The sequence below is a fragment of the Melanerpes formicivorus genome, unplaced genomic scaffold, assembly GCF_026170545.1.
Source record: "Melanerpes formicivorus ecotype bairdi unplaced genomic scaffold, bMelFor1.0.p_v2 SCAF_53, whole genome shotgun sequence".
NCBI lineage: Eukaryota > Metazoa > Chordata > Aves > Piciformes > Picidae > Melanerpes > Melanerpes formicivorus.
Genome location: NW_027142405.1, coordinates 1,682,425 through 1,695,605, shown reverse-complemented (window position 1 = coordinate 1,695,605; position 13,181 = coordinate 1,682,425). Strand labels below are relative to the sequence as shown.

At 40.4% G+C, this 13,181-nt stretch overlaps 2 protein-coding genes across 4 annotated transcripts in view; one reads left to right on the top strand and one right to left on the bottom strand.

Annotated features, from left to right (window-relative positions):
- JARID2 (jumonji and AT-rich interaction domain containing 2) overlaps nt 1–5,899 on the top strand; it is a 233,130-nt gene extending 227,231 nt beyond the window's left edge. For all 3 annotated transcript variants that reach the window (XM_068160823.1, XM_068160822.1, XM_068160824.1), the window contains exons 17-18: nt 1,373–1,480; nt 3,682–5,899. In XM_068160823.1, coding sequence (XP_068016924.1) covers nt 1,373–1,480; nt 3,682–3,858 — 285 coding nt within the window. In that variant the 3' untranslated portion in view covers nt 3,859–5,899. The remainder of the gene's footprint in view (nt 1–1,372; nt 1,481–3,681) is intronic.
- A 689-nt stretch (nt 5,900–6,588) lies between these two features.
- The window catches only part of DTNBP1 (dystrobrevin binding protein 1), a 73,507-nt gene continuing 66,914 nt past the window's right edge, over nt 6,589–13,181 (bottom strand). Inside the window, exons 8-10 of the mRNA XM_068160825.1 lie at nt 12,976–13,131; nt 10,852–10,995; nt 6,589–7,487 (exon numbers count right to left, since the gene is read on the bottom strand). Coding sequence (XP_068016926.1) covers nt 7,240–7,487; nt 10,852–10,995; nt 12,976–13,131 — 548 coding nt within the window. The 3' untranslated portion in view covers nt 6,589–7,239. The remainder of the gene's footprint in view (nt 7,488–10,851; nt 10,996–12,975; nt 13,132–13,181) is intronic.

Below are 13,181 nucleotides of genomic sequence, written 5' to 3'. Positions count from 1 at the left end.
CTGGGTACTGTCCCCTTCTTCTAATGTACTGTAATGGACTATAAGCATTCCAGACACAGCACATGCCTAGAGCGTCATCACTTGCACTCCATGCAAGGCATAGAGGTGTTGATTTGGTGTGTGTTGGAACATTTATCACCTTGAGCAGTGGTGACAGGAGACAACAGCGTCGGCTATCTTCCATCCCTTTGTTAAGAAAGGGCTGCTCAAGTCACTCGGCTGCTCTTGAACACTCGTGAGCATGCCTGCATTGACTGGGACAGGTATGACAGATACCTGCAGGTTGCCAGTAGTAGTAAGTGGTGGCAGCACAGTTCTTGGGATGAGCTACCAATTCAAATACGTGCCCTGAGTTTCAGGCATGCGGCTACAGCCTGTACTGTGACAATTTCCCTGCCAGCCACATCTCAGGGTAGGTGTTTCCTCTCAAGAGACGATGGTTTGCCAGCCTGGCTGTTCAAAAATAGAAGTCATGCTCATAAACTTTATCTTTTCAGAAATAGTTGCCTGCTGGCTTGTAGTGTGCTAACCACTGTGGTGACACTTCCAGGTTTCTGGCTGTACACAGTACGCCTAGAAATCCAGCAATTTCATCAGCACTACCCAAAGCTCCTTCCACAATCTTGGGGACAACTGAATGCCAAGATCAGACATTTAAATATAATACAGTGCATGTGTCTATACTCAGCCCTTTTTTTTCTGTCATCTTTTAGGCTTCTTTGGTTACAAATGCTAAGGTTTTTGATGGAAATGCAATGTAACTGTTAAAGGAGCAGCTGTAGCTGCTAGGAGAGACCACTGTTTAAGCAGCACTAGTTTGAAGCAACTTTGTTTTAAAATCACCCAACCAAACTCTTAATTCTGGTTTGTTTGCTCTGGAGTAAGTATAATTGAGGGAAGGACTTTTCCTCATCACTCTTAACAGCAGTAAGGGACAAAAAGTCAACTGTCAAGACTCCATGCTGTATGTGTACGATTGGCAGGCGGCCAGCTGAACAAAAGTAACCTCTGTTGAATGAGACAGTAGCTGAAGGAGGAATCCTGTGGCCAAGCTTAGTCAAGACAGCATTTAGAAGTAATGGAAAACAGCTGCTTTCAAGCAATCTTTAGGCTATAGATACCAACACTGCCTTATGCACATGTCATTATGTGGATTTGTCTTTCCTTACTAGTGCTGGTTTGTTTTGGTTTTAAACCTGGAAATCTTTGCCAAGATTAGCACTCAAAAGGGGTATGTACTTTTTGTTATGCCTCCTTCCACTGACTTGCAGTAAAATAGAAGTTTAGTGATTCAGACTGTGTGCATAACGTGGCTTCAGTTGGGAGCTGATGGCATTTTTCTTCCCCTATTCCCCCCTCTGTATTTTTATAGGTGGTGCAGGAGAATGAAAATGTTGTCTTCTGCTTGGAGTGTGCCCTGCGGCATGTGGAAAAACAGAAGTCTTGTCGGGGACTGAAAATGATGTACCGTTACGATGAGGTCTGTACAATGCAGCTTTGTGATGCCGCTGAGCTTTGGTACTGACTTAACTCTGCCCCTGTCCTAACAAGGTCTCAGGAGACTCTGCTTGGGTTTTTCTGCTGTGGGAAGAAGGTGCTTTATTATGGTCTAAGTAAAAGAGCTAGAGGGAACTGTGATTACAGAGATGAAATCTGAAGTATAACCTGTGCGACTGTGATACAGAACAGAGTAACCACTTTGAGATGCTGCAGAACATGAGGCTGTGCTTTGGTTAATTTATGGTAACCTCTGTGCTTTAGGACAACTCTCTGGCAAAAACTGAAAGGTTATGGTGACTTACACCAGTCCCAGTCTGAACCTTCATTAAGGCAAACTTGTAGATGAAAGGTCCGGTAATGGCATCACGCAAATGTGACTGTGAATAGTCACAGAACTCGGATTGGTGAGTCAGGACTGTACCTGGGACCTGGGCTAATGCTGCATTGCTGTACAGGCAGATAATGCCCCTTCACTGGCACAGGCAGCTCTGTTTGTCCATTGTGTGTGAGGGGATGGGTGGGCAGTAGAGAGCCAGAAGAGTGTTAGCCCAAAGTGTGCATAGTGAAGCAGGGGAAGGAATTACAAAATCAGCTCTTGGAGAGCAGTGCTGGTACAAGTAGCTGTGTGAGATGGGCAGGTTTTGGTGTGTATGCATAGAGGCACAGGGGGAAAAAGATCCCAACAGGTTAGAGTGAGACCATGTCATTGTGGTTTCATTTATTTTTAACTGTGGCCTCTGTTCTGGTATCAGAAATTATTTCATTGAAGGGATTCTCAAACGCTGGAATGAGCTCCCCAGGGAGGTGGTTGAATGACCATCCCTGGAGGTATTTCAAAGACAAAGAGCTGTAGAGCTAAGGGGCATGGTTTAGCACTAGGACAGAGTTAGAAAACAGCTGGACTCCATGAGCTTAAAGGTCTTTCCCAACCAAAATGATCCTATGATTCTATGATCAGGTACCACAGATATTTATGAGTAAGTACAATCTAAGAAGCCCAGACAACAGTGAAACTGCCTTTGGAATGGGACAAATACTGAAGAGTTTCAGGAAGTTACTGAGAAATCTTAAAGTATTTCTCTTACTCTTGAGTTTGCTCAGCCTCTTGCATCCTGTGTTATCGCAAATCCATTAATTCTTTTGAGGTTTTCAAAGCTGCTCTTCCCAGCAGAATGATAGACAATAGTTATAGAACCTAGCAAAAATAAGTGCAAAGTAGGTATTTTAGGCAGTGCAAGAAAACTTGTAGGGCAGATCCTAACTACACACCTGGCTGTTACTGCAGAGGTATTTTTGAGGGCTGTGAACAGGGAGAGAGATCTCAAATGCCACTTGTTAAATCTATTTAATTGTTAGACAGACTAACTAAGATGCTGTTTTCAGCCTTGCACAACAAAACTTCTCACTATTTGTACCAGGATGGGATAGCCAGCTCCGAAAAATTTCTCCCATACACCCCAAATTTCAGTAAATCCCTGAATGCAATGGAAGCAGGAGTGTGTCACTGGAGCTGAGACACTTCGATGTGCAGCTCAAGGACTCCTGTCTCTGGCTGGTGACAGATCCCAAGACCTACAGCCCTTTTCCTGTATCGCTGCAAGATGGCTTTTGCTATACATGGCCTCAGAGCACCTGGACACCCAGAGATCCTAAAAAGCATTTAATTAATGTTATCATTCTCAACAGTGGCACAAAGGAAAAAAGTGGACTTTTTTCCCCTTCAATATAAAATAACTATTTAGTAACTAGTAAATGATAAGCAATGTTACTGTGGATTTACAGTTACAGCTTTTATAACCCTCTTCAGCAGTGCGTTTTAAATTGCATCCGAAGAACATTCCTGATGTAGCCTTGCAGCCCAACTTCTCTGTTCATACTTAGCGGCCAGAGCTCAGACATTTCTAGTTGTGCCAATTACTGTCGTGTAAATTTGGAGGGGGGCAGCTTCAACAAGGGCAGTATTTGGAGCATTACACAGTGCTCTTTACCAAACTCCTGGCTGAGAGGAAGTAGGGTATGTGTGAAGCTACTGTTTGGTTTGCGGACACATAGGCTTGCCCCCACCACCGCCCAGTTAGGCCCAGTTAGGTGAAAAAGACACCACTCTATCTCTGTCCATCAAGTGTCAGAAGAAAGAGCAGATGCTAATTTCTGTTTTGTTTTTCCCACTTCTCCTAACAGGAACAAATAATCAGTTTAGTCAATCAAATCTGTGGAAAAGTATCTGGTAAAAACGGCAGCATTGAGAACTGTATCAGCAAGCCCACACCAAAAAGAGGACCTCGTAAGAGAGCAACAGTTGACGTGCCATCATCTAGGCTTTCATCCTCCAGTTCATCCAAAAGTGCTTCAAGTTAATCCTGAAGATGCCAACACTCTCATTTTGTCAATTTATATATATTTTTTGTAATTATTATACCATAGTTTGGAGTACTTGCTGTAGAATACAAGCTGTCTTTGCACTAGCTCTAAAGAAGATTTTCTTCTGGTTTTAGAGAACTAATTTTGTTTTAGCATTAAACTGTTGGATTTTTTTTTTTTGTACTTAGACTAGATAGATTCAGCAGTCTGATTTTTTTAAACTGCCGTACGTTCACTGTTTTAACAGCGGCGAGGGGCTGATAAAATACCGATTTGTATTGGCCCTCTGGCTGGGGTGGGGGAAAAAATAAAAGAGGAAAACAAAAGCCTTTTTGATAACTGTGAAGAAAGGCTTCGAACCCGTTTTTTGGAAGAGGTTAAAGTTTGATGTGTTTTCTAATTTGTTCTCCAGTCACGTGAGCAGATTTTTCTAGAGAGAAAAAGGGATAGGAGACACACACACACACACACAAAAAAAAAGGAAAAAAAGGAAAAAAAAAAAGAAGAAAAAACAAACAAACAAAAAAAAAAAGACTTGAAAGAAGTTGCTTTACTTTGGCTGTCTTTTATTCTGTCACAGCAAGAGGAGTTTTGTAATTTTTTAAATTGGAGGACACACACTTTCTTTGGGGAGGTTATGGCAGCTGAAGACGGACTTTTGTTTCCTAACTGTAGGCAAAAGGAGGAGATTTTTGGAGTATGTTCTCTTTTACCAGCACATCACTATGCATCTGTTTGGAGGGGGGGGGAAAAAAAAAAATAATGGAAAAGAAAATAAAACTTTAAAAAAAAAAAAAAGGAAAAAAAATGAGAAAAAATAAAAAAGGAAAAAAAAAATTAAAGGAGGGAAAAAAGAGAGAAGAAAAAAAAAAAAAGACTGCCTGCCTTGAGGAGTCACGTGAGGGAAAACTGTGCCTGATTTCATTAGGAAATCCATTCTGTTATTTTTTGGTGCTGTTGGCTACTTTATCAAAAAAAAAACCCTTCAATAGCATCCTTTGAAAACAAACACAAAAAAAAAAAGAAAGAAAAAAAGAATTAAAAAAAAAAAGGAAAAAACAAAAAAAAGAGTGATTGAAGCCATAAGTGCTTCTTTTGTCATAGACGTGCAATCTTTCTAACATTCCATTTCCATTCCACTGCTGTTTTTTGTTCACACCTTTACACAGTCGAGCATTAAATTGGTTTGGAATTTGTTTCATGGTATGATCACATGTAGAGCCACTAGCAGGTCTGCCTATTTCTTTCGAATGTGAAAATGCATTTGCTTTCATCTTGTTATTGTTTTTTTTTCTTTCTCTTCATGTTGTAACAAAAGAAAACAAAACAAAAAAGAAAACAAAAAAAAAAGAAAACAGACAAAAAAAAAAATACTTCACACCTTTTGTACATATGCCTGTAAATTTTTTTAAATACTTGAGCCTTTTCTCGGGGTGGGGGGAGGGATGGCGAAGAGACAAGATGAAGAAAAGCCTTACGTTTCACTTTCTTCATCGGTTGGAGTGGATGCTTACAGGGTTTTTCTTGTAACATTTATAAGTGCTGCTTACATCACTGAACAACAACAAAAAATAATAATGGAGTAGCTGTTGCCCTTTTCTGGTTGCGTGTACAGTATGTGTGGAATAAAAAAGGGAAAATGTTTTCACAACCTGTTTTGTTTCGTAATTGAATTCAACAATACCGTAGCTACCCATATTGCACTGAGCTTGCCAGTGGTGACTGTCAGGAAAGTCCTATAATACAATTTGTTGGTTGTTGTTGCAGAAGACTGAACTGTTTTGGAATATTTAACAATAACATAAACAGAGTCAAGTGTTTTCAAATGTGGTTGTCTGGTTTTTATGGCCTTGCTGTGTACTTTTCCCTCTTGACAGTAAACTTCTGACTATGGCTTACAGTTTGACATTTAATTTATTAGCGCTGCTCTGCTCTCTTTCCTTGCAAGGAAAGACTTCATGTTGTTTATTGCCAGTTTTTTTGTTTACTTTCCAGGTTTGTACTACGAGGTTTAATAAAAAAACAAAACTTTTTTGGACATTTTGTCTGTCTTCTGGAAAGTGAGTGAGTAAAGTCAGCTCCTTCAAAAAAACCCAACTTTGTTTGACAGATACCTCCAGAAATAGTAAATATCTAATGGTAGGTAGTTAACTTCTAGCTTTCGTTACCCAAAGAGGGGAGACAGAGTGAATCCTTAAGGAAATAGGCCATTGCCCAGCTGGCAGCAGCAGGAGATGCTTCATTCCCAACCATTAGCTTTGCTAGGGCAGGTCTTTGGAAGGGATCTACATCACAACTCATCCTTTTACTTACGCTGTTTCTGATTATATTCCTTCCCTCGTGCATGAAGAGCAGGAGCCAGGAGTCTTCTCAATGGAGAGCAGATCCCTGCAAATAGAGTGTGAGACTTGACAAGAAACAGCTGTTAGACAAGTTCAGACTGCAATTTTAGAGGGAGAAAGGTGACTGTAGCAAAAAAATGGCAGTAAGAGGCTGAGGAGTCTAGGTCCTAAGGTTTACAGAATGTATGCCCTTAATTTATAATTCATCCAGGTTTATTCCCCTTACAGCGCTGGCTTGCATCAGTGTACTCAACAGATGTGGTCATGGAACAGTAAATTACACTGGTGCTCAGTATAAATAACCATTCTTTTTCTGATTGCTGAATTAGTCTCCTCTCTTCACTGTGATAGATAAAATATTTGGGTAATCAAGTAAAAGACATGGTTGGGATAGAAATACTTTATTTTATCTTGAAAGAGGAGTAAGTTTATACAATGCTAAGATATCTTCTCCATGAGGAGTGTAACATTTCAATATGTATCTCTCCTCCCTATCAGTTTGTTGGTTGTTTTTCCTTAACACCTATGATAACTAAGTTGGTCCTGGGTAAGAAGTGTGAGAGTAGACACTGCTGCATTAGTAGACAAAGGCAGTAGGCAGACAGTAGGTAGTAAAGAGTAGAAAACAACTTCATTTTGGTTTGGATCCTAAATCTTCAGGTTGCGGCAGCTGAAAACATGCAAGAAACAATTTGGGTTCAGTATTACACATCCAGTTTAAGTATTTCAGCCATTTAAAGGTTAGTGGTCAAAGTAACTTCTCTCTTTCCCCTTTAACTCTCTTATACATAGTATATACAACAGTTTTACTGCTCCCCTGAGCCCCAAGACTACTGGTTAAGTGTGTGCTTTAGGCATTTTTTGTTTTGTTTAAAAAAACCAACCTCCACAAGACTGGCAATTTGGTAAAAAGGCAGTATTACTAAGTAGAAAGATCTGGCTGTTCTGCTTGGTTAGGAAATTGTTACACAGGCAAGCTCTTCATTCACTTGTTCATTCATTCAGAAGTCATTCTTAAAGGATATGGATTTAAGATTCAAATAGTTTGAGAGTCACTTTCATCACTAACATCCGAAGCGCCCTTTCTTTCAGTTACAGCAGCAAGGGCAGTGTCCACTTGAACTTCCTCTTCATCAGACTGAATAACTGGAGACTCTCCTTCACTCGCATCTTGGCTGGCAGAATCGGTGCAGGTTGATGACAACGAAGACAGTTTCTGTCGTAATTCAGACTGGCTTGGAACCTGAAGACTTATCTCATTCACGTAGGTGTTGGAGTCGGGCCCTTGTAGTTGGAAAAACAACAACAATCAAGCTGTGGCTCAGCTAATTAATTCAGAAGTCAGAGTATTAGCTGAGCTCAACACAAGTTAATGAGCTGCATTCAGGCTCTTTGTCGGCTTCTGCAAAACAGCATTGAAAAACACTCCCACAACACAAAAGCTGCTTTTGGCTTTTTGGAGGCCATGGGCTGGTTTTAATCTGATTCTGATGGTGTGTATGTCTCTAACATACCATCTCAGCTAACACTGGAGATCAAATAAGGTAAGGTTGCAGGGGTGTTAAGTCCTAACTGTTAAGAGATGTAGCTGATGTCCAGCTTGCCTGTTAGCCAAGCCTGTTACACTTAATCCTCCTAACTCTGACTTTGGTAAAGTCCTTTCAGACTTCAGTATGTGCTGAGAATTGTCACCAAGAGGGGAACCCTCCAGACAAGCTCTCTGTTGGAATGACACAAATAAGCCTGGGTGAAGTTAAAAAAAGAATCTAATAAAATAATGAGATAGATAATGATGGTTATCTCCAGTTATGACTGAAAATCCAGATGGGGAAAGCGTAATAAATACTTGCTCACAGCATGAAAGAATTCCTCTGGTCAAGTTGTATCAGAGCTCAAGTGCACAGCAATGGGATTTAAAACCTACCATTTCCTCCATACCCTGTGCAAAAGGAGTTCTTTTAAGCAGGTTCAGTGCCGTGGTGTTTGCTCATGGTCTGGAAGTTCAGATCTCAACATTATTTCACATTCTATTTCCTGGACACTTTCTGACAGTAAAAAAGTTAAAATAGGGAAAGTATCTAAACACTCTCTGATCTGCCAAATAAAGCCCTTTTTTCCCTTCCCTGTGACACCTGACAAGGGTTTCTCCACAGTCAGGGTAATCAGTTTCAGCACTGAGTAACCTTAGTGAGCAAATACTCTTTGAAGTCCTGTGGGATTTTATATAAAAAGGTTTCCAAAGGGTGGAATGGAAATGAGCTGATTGATACACCTTACCCCTGCTAAAGCTCTTAGCCAAGCAATTCCCACCACACTGCTCTATGACTGCTCTCCCTTGTCTTGTCACGCATTCAAGTTATTATGTAACTAGAAAATGGAGGCAATAGAAGCTTGTTCTACTAGACACTATAAGGTACTAGCTGTTGCTCGGGCATATTTCTTTGAAACAATTATGGCAAACAGCAATTAAGCACTGTACGTGACATGGTTTTAGCCTCTCTGGGACCCAGGAACTCCAGGGGAAAATCATGCCCTCAGCAGGTCTCCAGCTTCAACACAAGTTGATAAACATTAATGTTGTAGGAGAGAACTCCTGACAGCCACCAACGTACCTGGACTGAAACCACCCCATCACTCGAACCAACTGTGTTAGTTCAGGATGTCTAGCAGGGTCTGCTGAAGTGCTTCCTTGGGCAGACATCAATTTATACTGACCACAAGTGGTTCAAAGATGTTTCTAAAGACACCTATCTTTATGTTGTGCACACTGGCATGCATCAGACTCATCTGCACAACACACAGAGGAGTTTTCTGGAGCAGCAGAAGCAAGTAAAGTTTTTGGTTCAACTTCTCTAGTATCATGAAATGTGGTAGAACGAATGTCCATACGCTGGCAGCATTTATAGCAAGACAAATTTGAAAACATTTTAATGTCCTGAGCTGATTTTCCTTCTTACCAGTTACTAAAATAACTTACTTGCATTCTGTGATGTTCAGTGCAATTGTGAAACCAATCTTGCCCTGGCCAAGCCAGCTCTCCACTGACAGCAAAACGAAGACCATCTAATTGTTCTGACAATGAAGGCTACTGTCTATTTGGTTTGATACAAGGGTGCCAGGGCCTTAAAGCCAACACAAAAATCCCTTATGATCCAGGGGGAAATCAATCATTTGGAACCACAACAGCCAGATTCACAAGACTGTAGGAACAGGAACTCTAGAGGAGTTCAAGTCTCACTGCCAGCCTCTCCAACCTCTGCATTAAGGTTGCAGTGCTAGAGTATTGGAGCACTGGTGTGTTATTGTTACTAGGGCTGTGCATATGTGTAAGCAATACAGCTACACTATACATACATGCTGTAATACTTCGATTACAGCACAAAAGTGAATTTTTTTCAGACACTAACAGGTTTACACCTATTTAGGAAAGAACAACCACACTTAGTAGTTTCTAGAGTTCCTTAGATAATGCAGTTACACGCTTTGTTGTTAGGGTACGAAACTTCTTGGCCCAATATATGCCAGTGAGGGGAATGCAGCCCTCGATTCTGTAATTTGCATGCTCAGACAATGATCAGAGTTAATAATGCATGAATTGGATGCCTGTCCAAACCCAGTCACCTGAATTTAGTTTTTGCAGTAAAACATGAAGTGTATACTACTACTTTCCACATTCACAGCAGATAATAATCACCTTCACAGAGGAAGCAAATTACCCCAGGTTATTAACCTTTTCCTTTGTGTATCCCAAGACACAGGGTCGGATTTAGTAATTACAAATTTTTACACTCTTTCTTCACTGTAAGTGCTTTAAAACATACTTCAACCTGTATTTCCACAAGTCATCTGAGAACATTTATAGAAGCTTCATCCTCTCCTCCAAGAAAAGTGACTTTGGCTCTTGTGAGAAAAGGCATTTTAGTACTAACTTAAGTTTTTAATTAAGAAAGCACATGCCCCTGGAGGATAAAGTATCCAGTATGACCAATTTCCTGTTCTAATCAGATCCCTCATCATGCTGCAACTTGCCAGACATAAATCTGGTTTTGCTCCTCAGAGTACATAAACAGAATTTTGGATTAAGATTAATTTAATCCAATTTAACTAACATTACCAGCAGTAAGAAAGCTACATGAAAGAGCTGCAGTAACAGAATCGCTATTTAGAAGCTTCCAGAATGTTTCATCTCTACGGATGGTTTGTTGAACTGTGTCTCCAAGTATCTTTCACTGAAGATCTTGCACTACACAACTGGTCCAAATTTAGTTCAAAATGCAAAACTGCTGGACAAATAAGAAAGCAGCTTTAAAAATGCAAACCCAATGGCCACAAACTTTCTGTTGTTTGTTAAAATGTCCTCTAGTCACTCCATCTAGAAAATAATACACCTTAAAAGCAGTCCTGTGACTAATGGAACGTGAAGCTGTGGTAACTAGATGGAAAAAGAGAGAGCCCAAATATATCAGGCAGTTTTGCAGCAAGCTCTCCTGTACTGCAACTGAATGTTAGTGTTTTGAAAACCACTAATGAAAACATTCACTCTGTGTGCAGTGCAGTGCTTTATGAGATAACGTCAGTCATTACAATTAGAGCAATTCCAGTGATTTATCACTTGTCTGTAAGCACACTGTAATTACTAATACCATACCCAGCATGGGAGAAAGCATATTATTGTCTTCGCCTCCTGAGTTTAAAAAGACATCAAGTGCTTCTTGGTCAGACATGTCCATCAGGTCCATCTGTTCCAGCATGTCCACATTTACCTCCATGGAAGACATACTTCCAATCGGTTCTGTAGTAAAAAGAGTGCAATGAGCAATCAAGGACATGATGTTGCTGCCTATAAAGGCTTCATTTGCTGCTATAGTTCTATGCATTTGTACCAAACACAGATCTTGAAGGAGCACACCCACAGGAGCTGCTCAGCAGCAATCTCAACCCTCATCCCAGAGTTCTCTGTGCAATCTTTGTTGTGAAACTAATGTCCATTACTGGTTTTGTAAAGCAAAACATTTTTAGCAACAAATATTTATAGCAGTAGCACTGTCAGAAACATGCTAGGATGGGCCTCAGGGGCAAAGATTGAAACTTTCCATTTTGTAACACTCTGTTCCAGTTCTCTCAACTAGAAGTCTTTCTAAAGAAAACAAATGCATTGAAAGACCCAATCCCTAAATATCAATACACAAAGGGACACGAAAACTCAGAACTAAGGATTAATGTTAACAGAAAGCAACCATTCCTCTTTCTCATTACATCAATCGGTCTAATAAGTGACAGTCATATGTAAATCCTAGCTGATGCTCTGTATCTTCTCTCAGCATTGGGCTTTTACAAGTTACTTATTATTGTCCAATATAATACTGACAAGTGGCAAGGGAATTAAGTATTTGGATGAATATTTGGATGAGTGTCTTCTTCCCTGAACAATAAAACATGCAAACTCAGAACAAGAGTGTCTTCTTCCCTGAACAATAAAACATGCAAACTCAGAACAACTAAGTTTGGACTTAAATCCATGCTGCATGTAGAGGATCAAATATTACCATGAACAGTTTAATTATTTATCTAAACTTAACAATTAAAAACCTTCATATGTGCAGAGTGATGAAATCCTACAGTTTGTTGGGGTTTTTTTGGTTTGGTTTGGTTTTCCCCAAATATCTATAGCTCTGTAGTTTTACATGCACTGCAGGATCAGTGCATCTGCATCTATTCTATTCTATTCTATCAAATCTTTCATTAAAACAGTTTTTGATATACTTTGATAGACAGTCACTTTGATATACCTATACTTGGGTTCTGCATTATACTGCAAAGATGAAGTTCAGCAAGTTCAGTACCCAAACCCTCTAGCAGAGCCAGGACAATGCGCACTTGTAGCTTAAATGGACTATGTCATCGACAGAGTCAGGAGATAAAATCAATTCCTTTCTAGACCAAAGGAATCTGAACTTATATATTCTTCTCCTCAGTAGACTACCCTAGCAGACAACAACCTATAGCATCTTGCAGATGAGCATTTACAGCCCTCATGCAGACAAATGGAAATCCTGGATTGTAGCCCCTACACATGGTAACAGAACTGGTCCTGGAGCAGGGACAGAACCTCTGCACTTTCCTGCCACATAAGTGATGTCATCTCCCACTTGCTTGCTTTCCAGGCCTATAATCTTGGCCCTGTATTTTGGCCCAACAGATGGGTGCCACTGGGACCCACTTCTGGATGTGGATCTAGTGTCTGTAGTTCAGAGTATTTGTGCTTTAACTAGTCAAGAGATGTCAGACTTGAGTCATCTCATCATAAGGAGAAAGCTTAATCTGATCTCCAATGCCCCAATCACATATTCCCTATGTTAGATAGACAACAGGAAGAGCTACTATCTAGGAACTGCCTAGAAATACAACACTGAGCTTTCACCTGCACTTTTTATACTTTTTGGAGGTGTCTCCTGCATGGTGACAATCCCAGGCTTTGGAATTCCAGTGGACAGAAGCAGCCACATCCAATGGATACATTGTTCAGCTGCAGAGAAAAGTGCTATTCCAGATGTACTTCAGTGTTTGGGAGTCTGACTTTCTAAGGTGTCTAGTCCCCTGGAATTCAAAGTTTGCTTAAAGAGCTTATCTGAAGCTTCAGTTCCACCAAGGAAGCATTTTAACACTGCAATGCTTCATCTGTAAGCATAAAACCACTGCTGACTCATATCCCTCAATAATGTTCTCCAAGTTATGAGTTTGTGGATGACATAAAAGGGATTTAAAAACTTGCCTCGCCTCTCTGCTATCTGCAAGTATCCTGTAGAAAGGTATTGCTCCATGTCCTGCTGGAAGGCTTCTTCAAAAAACTTCTGGCGCTCCTTTAGCTTCATCTGCTGGGTGTGCTCCATATCCAAAACCTTCTGGGCATGTTCAGCATCTAGCTCAGCTGAGCATAAAACAAACGAACAAATGAAATATTGCACGTACATCCCCACT